The sequence below is a fragment of the Sorex araneus genome, chromosome 1, assembly GCF_027595985.1.
Source record: "Sorex araneus isolate mSorAra2 chromosome 1, mSorAra2.pri, whole genome shotgun sequence".
In the NCBI taxonomy this organism is placed as follows: Eukaryota; Metazoa; Chordata; class Mammalia; order Eulipotyphla; family Soricidae; genus Sorex; species Sorex araneus.
Window position 1 is genome coordinate 450,234,723 of NC_073302.1, and position 18,875 is coordinate 450,253,597.

The following is an 18,875-nucleotide window of genomic DNA, read 5'->3' on the forward strand; positions in this document are numbered from 1 at the left end:
GTGTATCCCGTGTTATCCCCACTGTACAGTGTATCCCGTGTTGTCCCCACTGTACAGTGTATCCCGTATTGTCCCCACTGTACAGTGTATCCCGTATTATCCCCACTGTACAGTGTATCCCGTATTATCCCCACTGTACAGTGTATCCCGTATTATCCCCATTGTACAGTGTATCCCGTATTATCCCCACTGTACAGTGTATTCCGTATTGTCCCCACTGTACAGTGTATTCCGTGTTATCCCCACTGTACAGTGTATTCCGTATTGTCCCCGCTGTATTATGTATCATGTATTCTGCATTACTTCTGCCATATTCCACTTTACAACGTGCAGAAGGAACTCTCCAGGAGATCTGTGCTTTCACGGGAGCCTGGGCCTCAGCCTCTCGGCCTGCTTCCCCGGGCTGTCAGCTCCGGTGACCCAGGGGCACTGATGCCGAGAGAGCCCACCACGGCGCAGAGCACAGACTAGCAGAAGGGCACCCGCTCTCGTCTACGCCAGCTGCTTCTCGCAGCTGTGCTGTTTATTCGGTCTCAGGGTGATGCGGCAGTGCCTGATGGGGGCTGAGCTCGGTGAGGGAGGCTGGTGGGGGAGCAGGCAGGGGGACGGGGGCGGGGAGAGCCCGGGTCCCCCTCTCAGGCAGGGGCGGGCAGCGGGCAAGCTCCCTGCCGGCCTCACAGGATGATGTTGGCCGTGATCTTCTCCTTGGAGGGGGAGGGGGGCGCGGAATTCTGCCCCAGGAGCCTCTTCTCCAGCTCCCCCTGGTCCTGGGCGGGGACACAACAGCGGTGGTCAATTCTTGGACGACGGAAGGGTGGAACCGAGTTAGCGTCACAGAACTGGGCATCGGGAGGGGGGCACAGTGAGGGCAAGCTAGATGGAGACCCGGGGTGGAGAGAAGGGGACAGGAGAGAAACAGAGGGTGTGGACAGGCGGGAGAGGACACAAGAAGACACACCGGGGGCCGGAGTGATAGCACAGCAGGGAGGGCATTTGCCTTGCTCGTGGCCAACCTGGGTTCGATTCCCAGCATCCCATATGGTTCCCTCGAGCACCGCCAGGGGTGACTCCTGAGTGCACGAGCCAGGAGTGACCCCTGAGCATGGCCAGGTGTGACCCAAAAAGGGAAAGAAGACCCTCCCCGGGCAGCAGAGCAGGGCCCAGGCCTCCCCAGCCGCACCCCACCCGCCGCCCGTGGCACTCACCAGGGGAAGGGAGGTCCTGGCACAGGTGCTTCGAATCACCAGGCCCAGGGAGACCCCGTGCCCCACGGCCTGCAGCATGCAGGTGGCCAGGAGCAGCGCCTGGATCCCGATGAACATGTTCTGGAGACGAAGGGAGGGAAGAGACGGCCTCGGCGTCGGCTCTCCTGGCCTGAGCCCCTCCCCGGCCCGTGACACAGTTCCCCCCACCTGCTCCCCTGCCCCACGCCCCTCCCCAGCCTGTGACACAGTTATCCCCTACCTGCTCTGCAGGCCACATTCGGCTCCCTGCTCCAGCCCCGTGGCCCAGCCCTGAGGGTCTGGACCGGCCCCTGACCCTTGGGAAGTGTGACTCCGCAAAGACAAGGGACCCCTCAACCCCGAAGCGCTACCTGGAAACCAGCTGCGTGGGCCCCGTGGAGAAGCTCCTGTCCTGAGCTCCCAGCCAGGAGCCGTCCCCGGGACCCACCCTGGACATGAGGCCCAGCCGAGCCCAACACTAGCCCGAGGGCCATCTGGCAGCAGCTGCCTGGGGCAGCCGCCAGAGCTGAGCTGGGGGGGCCCAGCTGGAGGGCCCTGACGTGACTGGCTCCCAGGTCAGGTCCTGGGCACTGCCACGGGGGCATGAGCACAGAGCCGGGAGGGGCCCTGGGCGCCAGCGGGGGTAGCCCGAAACCCAGACAGTAAGAATAATGACAGTGGGGACGGTGCTGGTGACTCGGGCTAAGGGAAGACCCTCTCAGGACAGCACCCTGCACGCCTCTGCCTTCTGGACTCAGGGACTCGTGTCCGAGTGCTCTGAGGGCCCCCACCCCCGCCCACCCGCCTGCCCGCCAGGCCCGGATGCTTGGGGGGCTGCCGTGGGGGGGGCCGTCCTCACCACCACCTTCTCCATGAACTCCTTGCACCTCTGTATGGTCCAGCTCTCGTTGCTGTCATAGTAGGACCTCCGCCACCCCCACTCCCGGGGGGGGCTGGTTGTGAAGGAGGGTTCCGGCTCCGGCGGGTCGCACACGGACTCCGGGTGGAAGCTGTGACCCGCAGCGAGGCTGCGCACGCAGAGGACCACGGCCAGCACGGTGACCATCACGCCCAGGGCACTGAGCAGGGCGGCCAGGAAGAGCTGGGGGGAGGGGAGGAGCATGCACACCCCCGCTCCAGCCTGCCTGCTCTCCCCCTCCGCCCCCCCAAGGCTGCCCCCCAGTACTGAGCAGACAGACCGCGTGGGGCGGGGGCTGGGAAGGCGGGGGACGGGACTCACTGAGCATCTGCCCCGATGCTTCTCGTGGACGATGACCCCAGCTCCTGCCGCAATGGTCTGGGAAGGAGAACAGCAAGAAGCGTCCCCGGGTCCCTCTCCCGGCTCCCCTCTCCCCGAGCCCCCCCCGCCCCCGCCCACAGCCCAGCCTTAACGGAGGACAGGGAGCGGGAGGGGGGCTGGCACCCTCTGGACTTGCAGAAAGCCCCTGGTGGTCCCGTGACGCTAAAGGCAGAGACCCCCTCTCCTCCCTCCACCCCGACACCAGATTCTGGATCTGGGGTCTCTTCCTCAAGTCCTGACCCAGATCCTAAAGGACGTTGGTCCCTCTCGCCCTGCCCCCATCCCTCCCTCCCCCCTCACCCTCCCCCCTCACCCTCCCCCACCCCTCCCCGCTTCCTTACCAAGGCGCCCGCCCAGAAGGCACAGGCCGAGGCGAGGAGAAAGGTCCAGGGCCCGAGGTAGAGAAAGGCCCCCAGGGCACAGCTCAGCAGCCCCAGCAGGACCTGGGCCACCTGCAACACAGGACCAGAGTCGGGCCATGTTGGCACGGAAGCCGGGCAGAGCGGGACCAGAGTCGGGCCATGTTGGCACGGAAGCCGGGCAGAGCAGGACTGGAAGTCACGGCGCCCAGAGCAGAAAAGGGAGAAAGTCAGGGCTGGCCGGGGTGAGGGAGTCCCCGAGACAGCCTGCCGGCTCCGCCCCACTGGTGCTCTGCTTCTGGAAGGTTCTGCTCCCTCGGCGTCCTAAAAGCAGCAAGGCCTGGCCCTCCGCCACCACGTGTCACTGCATCGACCCGCCTGGTGGTCCCACGATTCCTCTCTCTCCCTGGGGACCCCCACGGCCTGCTCAGGAAAGGCATAAAGGCCCCCAGCTCCCGAGAGGGGTGTGGGCCGATGACAGTCACCAGCAACCAGCTCTTCGGGGTCACCCCTCCTTGCAGCTGCGGTCACAGACTTTAGGATCGGGGCCTCCACACAGCCTCTCCGACGCCCAGAGCTCCAGCGCCTGGTCCCCTTGGTCCCTTCCCTCTGGTGCCCCGAGTCACGAGAACCTTCCCCGGTGGGTTTGCTGGGGCAGTCGGCCCAGACCTGCCCCCTTTGCGCACAGCTCCTGGCCCTGGGCCCAACACAGGGTCCGGCTCAGACTCCTCACCTGGCTTCTGGTCAGAGCCGATGCAGGACCCCCAAGCCCACCCAAGACTCAGGGTACCAGACTGGGGACGCATCCCCAAACTTCTCATCCTGACTCACTCTGGGTCTCGGCTGGACTTGCCCGCCCCTCCCTGCCTTCTGTGACTCGCTCCCGCTATTCTCTGATCCCCAAGTTCCTTCCCTTCCCTCTCCCACTCTGTCCTCCTAGCCGCCCTCCTTCTCCACTCCAGGTAGGCCCGATGCTGTTCCGTCAGGGACCCCACGCCATGTGCCTGTAACTCTGAGCATGAGCCGACTTTCCTGGGTCCTTCTGAAGAGAACATGGGTGACACTCCAGACCTCTCCGCAGCCCACCCACACACACACACACACACACACCCAAGAAGACCCCCACCTTCCCCCTGCCCCTGGGGGCCAGATGGAAAGAAATCGTGATTCTCGTGGGATTTGCCTCACCGCTGGCCTCTCCCGCATGGTGACTGACCCCTGGCTCGGGCACTCACCCCCAGGGACAGCTGCCCGTGGCCGACGCGGGTGCCGGAGGGCCGGGAGAAGTACTGCTTCAGGGCACTGCCCACCTTTACCAGCTGTGCCAGGGCCGACTCCTGGTGCACGTGGATGTTGATGTGTGCGGGCAGCTTCTCCGCGGTGGCCAGGTCCAGCCCAGTCACGGACACCGTGCTTTCGACCATCCTGCCTGCAGGGAGGAGGCGAGGAGGGGTGAGGCCCCGGGCGGGGTCAGGGGCTTGTCCGGCACTGCGGCCCAGCCCCAAGTCACCCCGAGAGCTTCCAGCTCAGAGTTGCTGGACCCTCCCCAGAGGCAGACTGACTTCCTCGGGCTGAAGGGGAAGAAAGAAGATTTCCTGGGCCCTCGGCCCCTCTCAGACACGCAGGCTTCCCTGTACCCGGTGAGTCTGGTGAGTCATCCTCCGCCCCCATCTGGCCTCAAAACAATACCCCCCCCCCCGTCCCTCTCATACACGCAGGGGACAGCGGCCCTGCCTCGCCAGAGCCAGTGGCCAGCAGCAGAGGAGCCTGCTCAGACCCTGCCGTGCTGACCGTTCCCAAGCAACAGCCACCCGAGCTGGACTCTGCCTTCCACAGTGCTCCGCACCTTTGGGTTGGAAAGGTCGGCCAACTCTGTGGGTGCACAAGTCTCACACACGCACGCACGCACACACACACGTATGCACACATGCACGCACATGCACACATGCGCACACACGGGTTCAGCCCGATTCCACTCTGCTCTGCCCGACCCAGAGGACCTTGCAGCCAGGGATGTGCTCGGGGCTCCATCTGCCTTGAGCCTCCTTGGCACCACCCAGTGCCCCCGACGGCCCCCACTTGTCCCCTGCTCTGCCTCGGAGCCGTGCCCTGAAAAGTTCATTTCACAACCCCCCCCCCCACGCCGAGCATCAGGCTCCTGCACTCAGCCCTGGCCACTCTCCTCCGCCCGGCTCCTCCCAGGGTCCCAGAAGGGAGGAAGGATGGGACCCGAACCCCCCACCCTGGGACGTCTGTCCGGCCAGCTCCCTCTCTCACAGACCCGCGGAAACCAACCCCGCTGGGGACAGGCCGGGGACCCAGGGCCGGCTCACCTGTGTCCCGGAGGAGCCCCCAGAAGCAGAGTGGGCTGGGAGGGGCTGGCCCTGCTGGGCGGGCAGGGGGAGGAAGAGCAGAGGGAAGGGTGGAGTGACGCCCTCAGCACCCAGCTCCCGGAAAAGAGCAGCGCTGGGCCAAGGGGCCCCTCCTGGGGGGTTCTGTGAAGGCGGCTGAGCAGAAGCAGAGCAAACACCAGGTACACACACACATACACACACACACACACACACACACTCACACACTCCGGCACACGCACACTCACGCCTCCCACTGTGCTCACAGCACAAACACTCACCCGGGACGCCCAGGCAGGGAGGGGGGGAGGAGCCTCCAGGGTCCCCAGGTCCCTGCCAAGTGGCCCGGCCCAAGGCCAGCGCTCAGGAAAGCCCTGGCGGGGCCCCTTGGCAGCAGCCGCCGGCGGCCACTCCCCGGTGCGTCCCTCAGTCTCCCCCGCCGGGCAGCCCAGCCCAGCCTGTGGCCGCGCACACTGACCCCACAGACTCGCCGGGCCCTCAGGACAGCAGGTGAGACAGCCCCAGCCCGGCCCGTTCAGGGGGTCTCCCCGGCCCCCCCCCCCCGAGGCCTCAAGCCCCCTGCCCTGTGAGGAGGGTTTCGGCCACCCTGAGACTTGTGGGGTGCCAGGGTCGACCCCCTCTGTTACCCGGACCTCAGCCCTTTGGCCTTCGACCTGGACACAGCCTGATTCTTCTGTGGATGGGAATGGGGCGGCCTGGACGGGCCTTTCAGGGCACCGGGAGGGCGGGGGGGGGGGACCCCAGCCCTGCAGTGGCCACAGCAGATGCCCGCAATGCCCCTGTGGTGCTTCTGGCCCCTGATCCTGTCCTGGGGCTGAGGGGGCCCATCTGGAGTGCAGGGTCTCGGGGTCCAGACCGGAAGCCCACAGAGAGTGGGGCGGGGGGGGCGGGGGGGGGCGGAAGGAGGGCGTGGTGGTCTGCAACCCCTCTTTGGCCCCACCCTCCCTCAAACACACCGACTCCGACTCTCCTCCACCCAGAGAGATGCCCGCAGGCATGGACGCGGCTGAGGGCTCGGATGAGGTGGCCCCTGGGGGCCCCCAGCCCACAAGCTTCAACGTGCACATCCACCAGGAGTCGGCCCTGGCCCAGCTCCTGAAGGGCCTCGTCACCCGCCTGCAGGCGCCCCGGCCGGCCGCCCCCTCCCGCGGGGCCCGGCTGCTGGCGGCCTCCTGGGTAAGCAGGGCTGCCCCCCTCCGGGCCCACGCTGGGAAGCCCCCTCAGCTCCTCTCAAGCAGAGAGCAGCTTCTCCCGCTCCACGGCTGCCTCGAGCCTCCCCTCTCAGGGAAAGCCACCCCCAGGGGCACGAGGGCAGGGGGAGGGCCCCGCAGCCCTGGGCCGACCCCTCTCCTGCTCCATCCCAGCACCCGCCACCCCCCTTCCCTTCCCCACTGCTCCTCTCCCCCTGGTTCCCTCCGTGAGGCTCTCACAGCCCCTGGCCTGCAGGCGCGCCCGGGCCGGCCGGAGTGGGGTCTTACTCTCGGTCTTGCAGGCAGCGCAGATCGTGCTGGGGGGATTGGCCCTGGTCCTGGGGGGCTTCCTCTACCTCTGCCAGTACTCCAGCGTGCGCTACTCCGGAGCCGCCTTCTGGACCGGCGGCGTGGTGAGTGGGACGTGCCCGAGAGGGGGCGGGTGGCAGGGGAGCCACCACCGTGGCTTGGCGGCAGAGACCCTTACAGACGGAGGGAACCTGCGACCCCGGGCAGGCGCCTGCTGCAACAGGGCGAGAGGGGCGGGTGCAGGCAAAGCCCCTGTGGGCTCCCACTTCCTGCCCAGGGCTTCTCCCACCTGCCCCCACCTCCCTAGCAAACAGCAAGGATTCAGGGGCCGGCTCACCTCTGGGGTCTGCGCTGAGGCACGCTGGAGGGCGTCTGCAGACAGCTCCTCAGCAGCCCCTGCGCACAGTGGGCCTGCACACAGTGCGTCCGCACACAGTGGAGCTATACAGCAGGGGGACTATACAAAGTGGGGCTGCACACAGTGCGTCCGCACACAATGGGAATGCACACAGTAGGGCTGCACACCATGGCTGCACACAGTAGGGCTGCACACAGTAGGGCTGCATACAGTAGGGCTAAACACAATGAGGCTGTGCACAGTAAGGCTTCACACGGTGGGACTGTACACAATGGGGCTGCACACAGTGGCTACCCATGATGGGGTTGCACACAGTGAGACTGCACACAGTGTGGCAATACACAATGAACCTGCACACACAGTGGACTTCACACAGTGAGACTGCACACAATGAACCTGAACACAGTAGGGCTGTACACAGTGAAACTCTACACAGTGGGGCTGCACATAGTAGGCCTATACACGGTATACCCACACACAGTGGGACTATACACAGTGGGGCTCTACAGTGGGGCTGCACACAGTGGGACTGCATGCAGTGAACCTGCACACAGTGGAGCTATTCACAGTGGGCCCACACACAGTGGGGCTGCACACAGTGGGCACCTCCCACTGCAGACTCCCCACACAGAGAGGGGCTGACGGGACTCCTCCTCAGCCAACCACAGCAGCCAAGCTGGGAAAAGGCACAGATTCTGCAGGGGGGCTCACTCCCTCTCCGGCAGCCCAGCTAGGGGGCGTGTCCAGCTCTGAGGAACGCAGAGGGTCCTTCTGCGAGGAGACGCCCTCCGAGCCTGGCACGGCCTCGCTCTCCCTGAAGCTTCCCCGGGCCCCGCCGTCACTGAGGGAGGCTCTGGACAGAGCCCAGGGCACTGCAGCTCAGGCAGTCAGCCAGCCGCCAGACCCCCGCCCTGCTTCCCCTACAGACCCCCAGCCACGGCTTAGGGCGATAACACAGTGGGGAGGGCATTTGCCTTGCACACGGCCGACCGGGTTCAAAGCCGGGCATCCCATACGGTCCCCCCAGCGCCACCAGGAGTGATTCCTGACTGCATAGCCAGGCGGAACCCCCGAGCACCGCCAGGGGGTGGCCCAAAATACAAAATAACAAAACAAAACCCTCCCGGCCACATAGAAAGTTCTGGTGAAGGGGCTGGAGTGATAGCACAGCGGGTAGGGCGTTTGCCTTGCACGCGGCCGACCCGGGTTCGAATCCCAGCATCCCATATGGTCCCCTGAGCACCGCCAGGGGTAATTCCTGAGTGCAGAGCCAGGAATGACCCCTGTGCATCGCCGGGTGTGACCCAAAAAGCAAAAAAAAAAAAAAGAAAGTTCTGGTGAAGGACCAGTCAGTGGCTGATCCCACTGGTGGCCTTGAGAAGGGCAGTGGGGTGGGCGGTCTGGGCCAAGCCTGTCCCCGCGTCTCTCCCCAGGCTGTGCTGGCCGGGGCCGTGGCCTTCATCTACGAGAAGCGACGTGGCATCTTCTGGGTGAGTCTGGGGACAAGCAGCCGGCCGTCCCCCACTCTGACCCCTCCCCGCTGGCCCCCAGGGAAGGGCGTCTGCTCCTGGCCCCCGCTGGGCTCCAGCAGACGCCAACCCTGCCCGTGTCCTGCCCGTCCCCTGCCCGCCAGGCCTTCCTGAGGACCTTGCTCATCGTGGCAGTCTTCACCACGGCTGTGATCGCCATTGTGATACTCGCTAATCATTTCTACGAGTTCCGTTACTTCTATAACGGAAACGAGATCTGCGACGTGTCACGGGGTGGCTGGCCCACCCAGGCCCCCACCACTGCCAGCCCCGAGGAGACCCAGAGGGAGGACCTGTGTCACTCTTACGTGCGCTTTCTGCAGGTAGGGGGGAACAGGGGGGGTCTCCCCACACCAAGCCTGACGACGGCCCCCGCAGGAACAAAGACCGTCGCTTGGGGGGTGCTGGCAGGCGAGACGGTTAATGTGTCACCTCCCTTGATCCTCGAAAGCCTTGGGCTTGGCAGGGAACCAAGTCATGGTCAATCCCCAGGGGGACCCCAGGTCCAGTGGGAGGCCTCATGGGGTGCATGCGGCAGCAAGCCCTGCTGATTCCCCCCAGGACCCCTTCCTTCCTTCCTTCCTTCCTTCCTTCCTTCCTTCCTTCCTTCCTTCCTTCCTTCCTTCCTTCCTTCCTTCCTTCCTCAGCACCCCGCTCCAGGAGCCCTGTCTTAGGAGCGGTGGGGCGGAGAGTGAGCCCGTGTAGGGGTGCTGGGGGGGGGGGCAGCCCTCTGGCTCACGCTCTGGCTCTCTGCCCCCAGGCCATGTCCATAAGCCTCCACGCGACCCTCTTTGCTCTCTGGGTGCTGCTGATTCTCACATCCCTGACCCCGCTGGGTCTGTTCTTCTGGACAACCTGCATTTCCAAGAAGGTGAGGGCCTGAGCGGGCGGCTGCGGGTGTTGGGGGGCGCGACTGTCCGGCGGGGGGGGGGGGGCGGGAAGGGTCCGGAGGGCGTGGCCCACCCAGTGGGCGGCCCCGCCTAAAGCATCCCCAAGAAGCAGCCGGTCCTGCGGGAGCCTGATGCTGCTGGATCCGCTTGGTCCGGCGCTGCGGTGCCCTGGAGGAGAGAAGCGGCCTTCTGGGTGCCCCATCGGGCTGTCTCTCTTCCCCCCACCCACCCACCCCGTCCCCTTTAGAAAACGGACCAGAAGAAACTGCTGCCGGGGAACGACGTCTAGACCCGCTGCTTCCGAGGGCTGGCCGGGAGCACTGCCGGGCTGAGCGTCCTGGGTCCTGACTTCTGCGTGGAGAGCCAGAGCAGGCAAGAGGCAGTCCGGCAGCCCCTGGCCTGCCCCAAGGCCACCACGTCCCTCCTGAAGGCCACCCGTCCCCCTGCCCACCGTCACCGCCCTGCCAGCTCCGGGCCCGAGTGATGCCGACAATAAACTCGCGCTGCTCTCGTCCTCCCGTTTCGTTATTCCAGGGAATTTCCCTCGGCCGGGAAGGCAGGAGGCCATCCTGCTCCCATGGCCCCCCCACCTGCTCTCTGGGTGGGAGTCGCTGACCCTGGGGCTGGGTCCAAATGTGGGGTCCGAAGGCTAAAGGCTGCAGAGACTCTCGGCCGCCCCCTATAGGTTAGAGCTAAGAGGACAAGCGCTTTCAAGAGATTGGTTTTTTTTTTTTTAACCATTTTTGAGATATGAGGACAAAGACACAATCAGTTTTAGAAGTCATCTTTAATTAAAACAGGACCGCCCATAAAATGGTAAACTATAAACCCTGAATCACTGGGCAGAGCTGGGCCGAGGATGCCTGAAACTGCCGGGTAAAATAGGAATCATGGATTTTTTTTTTTTGATTCGTGGTGAAACTATCAAGAAAATGAGAGAGGGAATAAAGAAATAGTAGATAGTTTAAGGTGCTTGCCTTGCATGCGGCCACCCCAGTTCAATCCTCCCCATGATATGGTCCAGGAAATCAGGAGCCACCAACAAGCAGAGCTGGCAGCAGTTCCTTAAACACCACTGGGTGTGGCCCAAATCCTGACCCCCCCAAAAAAAAAATAATTTTGAAAAGAGAGAAAAGGTGAGAAGGCCTCAAAGACCAGAGAGAAGTAGGAGAAAGGGTTCAGAAACCTGAGACTTGACACCTGACTAGGATGATCAGGAATGTTCTAGAAGCTTTGGCTCCTGGCTGAGGCTTGTTACAGCAAAGGGAAACCCCGGGGACTGGAGCGATAGCACAGCGGGGAGGGTGTTTGCCTTGCACGCGGCCAACCCAGGGTCGATTCCCAACATCCCATATGATCCCCTGAGCACCACCAGGAGTTAATTCCTGAGTGCAGAGCCAGGAGTAACCCCTCTGAATTGCTGGGTGTGACCCAAAAAGAAAAAGAAGGGGGGACACCCCAAAGTACCAGCAAGAGACTTACTAGCCAACTCCGGCTTCCAAGTCTCACAGGAAGAAAGCACATAGGAACCCACTTGTGGGATTTCAGCCCTGTGTCTGGGACCCAGAATCCAGAGTTTCTGCTGGGGCTGGTCATACAGGGTCTCTGCAATTTGAGGCTTCAGAAGGAAAGCAGATTTCCTGAAGTCGCCTTATTCTTACGGACAGTCTGAGTGGATTCAAAGAGGGTGATAGAATGGAAATCAGAACAGCCTTAGCAGCGCGGGAATATTTCCAGTGTCAGATTCCAAGGAGACAACTGAGGCCAAGCCAACAGGTAAGACCTGGTAGGAACAACTCGAAAGGCCCAGGAACAGGCTCGCAGAAAGGGAAAAACGAAGAGCAAGAGGAGGGTTTGGAGCAAGGAGCTCCCAGGCAAAGTTCATAAGACTCTAAAGAGGCTTGTGAAGTCACTCTGAGTTTTAGGGTTGGATTTATAGGGAAGTACAGGGGGTCAGGTCCTAGCAGGTCCCATTTCGGCCGCATAAGGTTGCCCAGGACCTAACAGGTGGGGTCTTCCTTGTAAGTCCCGTGGATTCCCACAGATAAGAAATCCTCAGGCAGTGGTTTAGCTGCATATGCAGGTTTCAAGGTGCCCTTCTGCCCTGAGCCCCCTGGGCTGACCCAACACAGTTATCTGTTGGCTCTTTGGGCACACTCAAGGTATACAACATTAAAGGTAGTCACCAAGGACAATAATATCTGGGAATTATCACTCTGAAGAAGGAGGAGGAGGAGGAAGAGAAAGAGGAGGAGGAGGAGGAGGAGGAGGAGGAGGAGGAAGAAGAAGAAGAAGAAGAAGAAGAAGAAGAAGAAGAAGAAGAAGAAGAAGAAGAAGAAGAAGAAGAAGAAGAAGAAGAAGAAGGAGGAGGAGGAGGAGGAGGAGGAGGAGGAGGAGGAGGAGGAGGAAAAGAAGGAGAAGGAGAAGAAGAAGAAGAAGAAGAAGAAGAAGAAGAAGAAGAAGAAGAAGAAGAAGAAGAAGAAGAAGAAGAAGAAGAAGAAGAAGGAGGAGGAGGAGGAGGAGGAGGAGGAGGAGGAGGAGGAAAAGAAGGAGAAGGAGAAGAAGAAGAAGAAGAAGAAGAAGAAGAAGAAGAAGAAGAAGAAGAAGAAGAAGAAGAAGAAGAAGAAGAAGAAGAAGAAGAAGAAGAAGAAGAAGAAGAAGAAGAAGAAGGAGGAGGAGGAGGAGGAGGAGGAGAAGGAGGAGGAGGAGAAGAAGAAGAGCAGCATCTGCCTGCCTAGAGGCAGGTAGGTAGGGGGTGGGAAGTGGGGGTGATGGGAGGGAACCTGGGGACACTGGCCCTGGGGAACGCACACTGGTAGAGGAACGGCGTTGAAATACTGTATGACTGAACTCCAATCATGAACAGCTTTGAAAAAATAAAAATTTAAAGTAATATTCTTTAAAAAAAAAAACAATAATAAAACAAATAAAGGAAGTCACCGAGCACCAGAGAGAGCAGCAGGCAGGAAACTGGCCCTGCACACCGCCAACCGCGGTTTGATCCCTGACCCCCACCAGATATGGCTTCCTGATAGTCAGGAGTGGCTCGAGAGAGCACTGGAGAGTGCTGTCACCAAGCTCTAGCCAGAGGGTAGAGGGTGAGGGAGAACCAAAGGGTGGGCACAACCCCGGTGGGGAAAATGAGGTGAACACACACAGCCGGTGTTCACGGGGGCTTGCGGGCTGAACCCCTGCCTAGGGGATCCCAAAGCACTGAGAAAACCAGTTCCGATTCCTCCACTGGTAATGACTCCAGACACCTGCCAGAAATAATTACAAATTCTGCCTGTAGGAATTCATCTCAGATCTCAGATAATTCCCCCAACATGATTCATTCCAAACAGTCCCTATATGGTCCAAATCACAATGTGCCTGTATGTGTGAGGCCTTGGGTTCAGGCCTCTGCACGCCATGACCCCTGGGTGCTAGGTGTGGCCCATGTGGCCCAGATGGACCCCAAAACCACAACAACACAAAGGGGAAAGAGCAGCTAAAATTAGCACATTTTATAAACATATATATACACACACACATATATATATACACACACACACACATATATATATATATCACTGTATCACTATATCACTGTCATCCCATTGCTCATCAATTTCCTCGAGTGGGCACCAGTAATGTCTCCGTTGTGAGACTTGTTGTTGCTGTTTTTGGCATATTGAATATGCCACAGGTAGCTTGTCAGGCTCTGCCGTGTGGGCAGGATACTCTCAGTAGCTTGCCATACTCTCCAAGAGGGGCAGAGGAATCAAACCCGGATCAGCCGTGAGCAAGGCAAACGCTCTACCCGCTGTGCAAAACCAGATTTAAAGAATCAATTAAGACCTGATTCCTCTCTCCAAAGAAGGTAAGAAATGGGGTCACAAAATTGCAGACTTGGGCAATAGAGGGTGGCCCTGTCCTTTATCAAAATAATAGATTATTTAAAAAAATCTGATTTATTTGGGCTGGAGTGATAGCACAGCAGTTGGACATTCGCCTTTCACTCGGCTGACCCGAGTTCGATTCTTCCGCCCCTCTCAGAGAGCCCGGCAAGCTACCGAGAGTATGGAGCCCGCGCGGCAGAGCCTGGCAAGCTACCTGTGCGTATCGGATATGCCAAAAACAGTAACAATAAGTCTCTCAATGAGAGACGTTACTGGTGCCCACTCGAACAGATCGATGAGCAACGGGATGACAGTGACAGTGACAGTGAATCTGATTTCTTTCAATAAATCCCAGCAAGATTGGGCAATTAAAACTCCAGTGATCAGGGGCCAGAGTGATGGTGCAGAAGGGAGGGCATTTGCCTCGCACACGGCTGACCTGAATTAGATCCCTCGCACCGCACAGGGTCCCCCAGGCCCTGCCAGGAGTAATCCCTGAGTGCAGAGTCAGAAGTGAGTGCTGAGCATTGCTGGGCGTGGCCCCAAGACAAACAAAGCCATCAGTCTCACAGTCTGTGTCCAAATGGAGTGGTTGAAAGGACACAGGGCTGGTGGGTGGGGTGGGTGCTCAGTGTGGGAAGGATTCTCCGTGGGCCTGGGCTGGAGCTCACAACCACGGTGAGGAATGGGCCGGGGAAGCCCCAGGCATGGGGTGTGAGTGCTGGAGAGGCAGCTGGAACCACCAGCCTCCCCACACACCAGCCAGTTACTTCTCTATACCCCAACTGGACTCGGACTAGAGCGATAGCACACAGGTAGGGTGTTTGCCTTGCATGCGGCCAACCTGGGTTCGATTCCTCCGTCCCTCTCGGAGAGCCCGGCAAGCTACCGAGAGTATCCCGCCTGCACGGCAGAGCCTGGCAAGCTCCCCATGTCGGATTCAAGATGCCAAAAACAGTAACAACAAGTCTCACGATGGAGATGTTACCGGTGCCCACTTGAGCGAATCGATGAACAACGGGACAACAGCGCTACAGTGCTACCCCAACTGGCACTCCGGGGCACCTAAAAACTCATGATTAGAATAAACACCGAGATGAACAGATTAAACACAGCTTCAAAGAGAAATAATAAACTAGGAGATTTATCAGAAAGAGTTGCCTGGAATGTAGCTCAGAGGGGCGAGGCTGGAGGGGGAGAAGGAGAGGGAGACATAGAAAATAGATTTAACACGGAACTAAGCAATCTAGTAAAAACAGAGATCAACAAATGGGACTACATTAAACTAAAAAGCTTCTGCACCGCAAGAGATACAGTGACCAGAATACAAAGACTATCCACAGAATGGGAAAGGATATTTACACAATACCCATCAGATAAGGGGTTGATATCAATGGTATATAAAGCACTGGTTGAACTCTACAAGAAGAAAACATCCAACCCCATCAAAAAATGGGGCGAAGAAATGAACAGAAACTTTACCAAGGAAGAAATACGAATGGCCAAAAGGCACATGAAAAAGTGCTCTGCATCACTAATCATCAGAGAGATGCAGATCAAAACAACCATGAGATACCACCTCACACCACAGAGACTAGCACACATCCAAAAGAACAAAAGCAACCGCTGTTGGAGAGGATGTGGGGAGAAAGGGACCCTTCTTCACTGCTGGTGGGAATGCCGACTGGTTCAGCCCTTCTGGAAAACAATTTGGACGACTCTCAAAAAATTAGATATTGAATTCCCATTTGACCCAGCAATACCACTGCTGGGAATATATCCCAGAGAGGCAAAAAAGTACAATCGAAACAACATCTGCACATGTATGTTCATCGCAGCACTGTTTACAATAGCCAGAATCTGGAAAAAACCCGAATGCCCCAGAACGGATGACTGGTTGAGGAAACTTTGGTACATCTATACAATGGAATACTATGCAGCTGTTAGAAAAAAGGAGGTCAAGAATTTTGTAGTCAAGTGGATGGGCATGAAAAGTTTCATGCTGAGTGAAATGAGTCAGAAAGAGAGAGACAGACATAGAAAGATTGCACTCATCTATGGTATATAGAATAACAGAGTGGGAGACTAACACCCAAGAACTGTAGAAATAAGTACCAGGAGGTTGACTCCATGGCTTCGAGGCTGGCCTCACGTTCCGGGGAAAGGTCAACTCAGAGAAGCGATCACCAACTACATTGTAGTCGAAGGCCATGTGGGGGAAGGGAGTTGCGGGCTGAATGAGGGCTAGAGACTGAGCACAGCGGCCACTCAACACCTTTATTGCAAACCACAACAGCTAATTAGAGAGAGAAAACAGAAGGGAATGCCTTGCCACAGTGGCAGGGTGGGGTGGGGGGGAGATGGGATTGGGGAGGGTGGGAGGGACACTGGGTTTACGGGTGGTGGAGAATGGGCACTGGTGAAGGGATGGGTTCCCAAACTTTGTATGAGGGAAGTATAAGCACAAAAGTGTATAAATCTGTAACTGTACCCTCACGGTGATTCTCTAATTAAAAATAAATAAATTTAAAAAAAAAAAAAAAACAACTTTGTTGGTAAAAAGTAAGGAAAAAAACAGTGAAATAATCTAAGTAGCTCATAAAGCTTATTTCCTGTCATTTGATATCCAGTAATGCAGCTAAGCATATTGATTATTGGATTTTATCTAGAATTTTAATTAATATTGTGTATTTACTAAATTTGCATTGTATATACTAATTAAATTTAACTTTAATTAGTGTTTAATTTGATTGATTAGTGTTGTGTATATGGAAGCAAAACATCCAGGGTATAGAATATAAAATCACTACTTCGTTAAAAAGATGAAAGTTAAAATTTCATAAGTTTCAACTCAGGATAGTTTATGGACAGGATGCAGAGGAATTATTCGTAATTTATAATATTCACTTTATAACTCCAATTCTATTTCATAGAGAAGATATCTTGTAAACAATATTATGAACTTTTTAATCATAAACTTGTCTCAATAAAATATTTTCAATACAAAAAAAAAAAAAAAGAAAATAGATTTAAGAGATCCATTCAGGTCTCACATACGCCTAGGCAGAATTCTGAGAGGAAGAAAGGAACAGTATTGAGTTGAGAATCTCCGCATCTATGTTCACCAAGAAATGAGTCCTCTGGTTTTATTTTCTTGTGGTATCTCTATCTGGCTTTGGGATGAGAGAAATGCTCATCTCATAAAATGAGCTGGGAAGTGTAGCCTCCTTTTCAATTATTTTAGAACAGTTTGAGACTGGTCTCATTCTTCTTTGAACTTCTTTTTTTGAAAGTTTCGGTTGAGTGCACCTGTAAAATCACCTGATCCTGGGCTCTCCTTTGTTGGGAGGTTTTGGATTGTTGCGTCAACTTCCCTTCTTATTATTGATGTGTCTATGTTGACAGCAGACTGTTGGAGTTCTTCCTGCCGCACCTCCCTGACCATCTGGACAAGCGCCGAGCGGTGGCCTTGATGGGAGCGAGCTGTTACCAGGGGAGCCGACACTCCCTGATGGTTAGCACAGCCAATGGCCTTGCCACTGCCACGGCCGGGGTTGAGATAGGAGGAGCCGACTCCTGGAGCGTCTGTGAAGCTCATTGTTCCACCTCCGCTTTGGCTCATAGAGAACCATGATACCTCCCTGTCACTCTGTCCCTCTAGCCCACGTGACCATAGACATCAGCTTCCTCTTCCTGTCTCCTGATCCACACAAAAAGCATCTTTTTCTGCCCCTCGAGCCCGGCAAGCTACCGAGAGTATCGCACCCGCAAGGCAGAGCTTGGCAAGCTACCCATGGCGTATTGGATGTGCCAAAAACAACAACAAATAAGTCTCACAATTGAGAGATGTTACTGCTGCCCACTCGAACAAATCGATGAGCAACGGGATGACAGTGACAGTGACAGTAACAGGGTCTGAAGAAATTGCTGCTCGTGTCCGAGATTCCTGTGTGCGACTCTGGATCGTGGCCACGTGGGAGCTGGTGCTTCTTGCTGGCTTCTAGAAAATGGCAACCACTGGAGGTCTTAAAGGACAGGGGGTGGGACGGCACCTGCCCCCGTCTGGAGCGGCCCAGCGGAGAAGGCCTATTGCAAAGTCCCGGGCCGTCTCTGCCACAAGTTGCTCAGGTTCGAGATTTCTGTGTGTATCTCTGGATCATGGAAAAGTGAAGAAAATTTCTTGAGAGCATAGCATGCATATTGTTTAAATTAGCAGGGTAGTTTTGCTTTTTGTTTTGTTTTGGTTTTGGTTTTTGGTTTTTTTTTTTTTTAATTTTATTGAATCACCGTGAGATAGTTACAAGCTTTCATGTCTGGGTTACAATCTCACAATGATCAAACACACATCCCTCCACCAGTGCACATTCCCCACCACCAATATCCCGGGTATACCCCCCCTTTCCCACCCTCCCCCTGCCTCTATGGCAGACAATATTCCCCATACTCTCTCTCTACTTTTGGGCATTATGGCTTGCAACACAGACACTGAGAGGTCATCATGTTTTGGTCCATTATCTACTTTGGGCATGCATCTCCCATCCCAACTGGTTCCTCCAGCCATCATTTTCTTAGTGATCCCTTCTCTATTCCATCTGCCTTCTCCCTTCCCCTCATGAAGCAGGCTTCCAGCTATGGGACAATCCTCCTGATCCTTGTATCTACTGTCCCAGGGTGTCAGCCTCATGTGATGGGATTTTATACTCCACAAATGAGTGCAGTCCCTCTATGTCTGTCCCTCTCTTTCTGAGCAAATTTCATGACTTTCATGACTTCATCTCTCCTAACAGCTGCATAGTATTCCATTGTGTAGATCTACCAAAGTTTCTTTAATCAGTCATCTGTTCTAGGGCACTCGGGTTGTTTCCAGATTTTGGCTATTATGAACAGTGTTGCAAAAAATATATGTATAGATATCATTTCTACTGTGCTTTTTTGCATCCTCGTGATATATTCCCAGAAGTGGTATTGCAGGGTCATATGGAAGCTCAATTTCTAGTTTTTGAAGGACTGTCCATATTGTTTTCCAGAAAGGCTGGATCAGTCAACATTCCCACCAACAGTGAAGGAGCGTCCCTTTTTCCCCACATCCACACCAGCGCTGGTTGCTTTTGTTCTTTTGAATGTGTGCCAGTCTCTGTGGTGTGAGATGATATCTCACTGTTGTTTTGATTTTCATCTCCCTGATGACTAGCGGTGTGGAGCATTTTTTCATGTGCCTTTTGGCCATTTGTATTTCTTTTTTGAGGAAACTTCTGTTCATTTCTTCTCCCCATTTTTTGATGGGGTTGGAGGTTTTTTTCTTACATAATTCTACTAGTGTCTTGTATATCCTGGATATTAATCTCTTATCAGATGGGTATTGGGTAAATATTCTTTCCCATTCTGTGGGCTCTTTCTGTATTTTGGTCACTGTTTCTTTTGAAGTGCAGAAGCTTCTTAGTTTGATGTAGTCCCATTTGTTTAT

General features: G+C 56.6%; 2 protein-coding genes across 4 annotated transcripts; one reads left to right on the forward strand and one right to left on the reverse strand.

Moving 5' to 3' along the window:
* Window positions 1-486: 486 nt before the first annotated feature.
* TMEM176B (transmembrane protein 176B) lies at window positions 487-5,455 on the reverse strand. Of its 3 annotated transcripts, none has more exons than XM_055136292.1 (7): window positions 5,216-5,455; window positions 4,118-4,311; window positions 2,865-2,975; window positions 2,464-2,520; window positions 2,089-2,325; window positions 1,206-1,325; window positions 487-767 (listed from the first exon to the last, which is right to left on the reverse strand). In XM_055136292.1, exons 2-7 carry the CDS (start codon window positions 4,304-4,306, stop codon window positions 675-677), a joined length of 807 nt encoding a protein of 268 aa, XP_054992267.1. In that variant the 5' UTR covers window positions 4,307-4,311; window positions 5,216-5,455; the 3' UTR covers window positions 487-674. The 3 variants fall into 3 exon arrangements, with proteins under 3 accessions (XP_054992267.1, XP_054992275.1, XP_004620202.1); XM_055136300.1 differs by having other exon boundaries at window positions 2,083-2,325; window positions 4,193-4,311; window positions 5,216-5,453; XM_004620145.2 differs by having other exon boundaries at window positions 2,083-2,325; window positions 5,216-5,449.
* A 133-nt stretch (window positions 5,456-5,588) lies between these two features.
* On the forward strand, window positions 5,589-10,042 carry TMEM176A (transmembrane protein 176A). The gene is made up of 7 exons (XM_055136307.1): window positions 5,589-5,743; window positions 6,235-6,430; window positions 6,747-6,857; window positions 8,545-8,601; window positions 8,745-8,963; window positions 9,401-9,511; window positions 9,778-10,042. Exons 2-7 carry the CDS (start codon window positions 6,239-6,241, stop codon window positions 9,817-9,819), a joined length of 732 nt encoding a protein of 243 aa, XP_054992282.1. The 5' UTR covers window positions 5,589-5,743; window positions 6,235-6,238; the 3' UTR covers window positions 9,820-10,042.
* The last annotated feature ends 8,833 nt before the right edge of the window (window positions 10,043-18,875 follow it).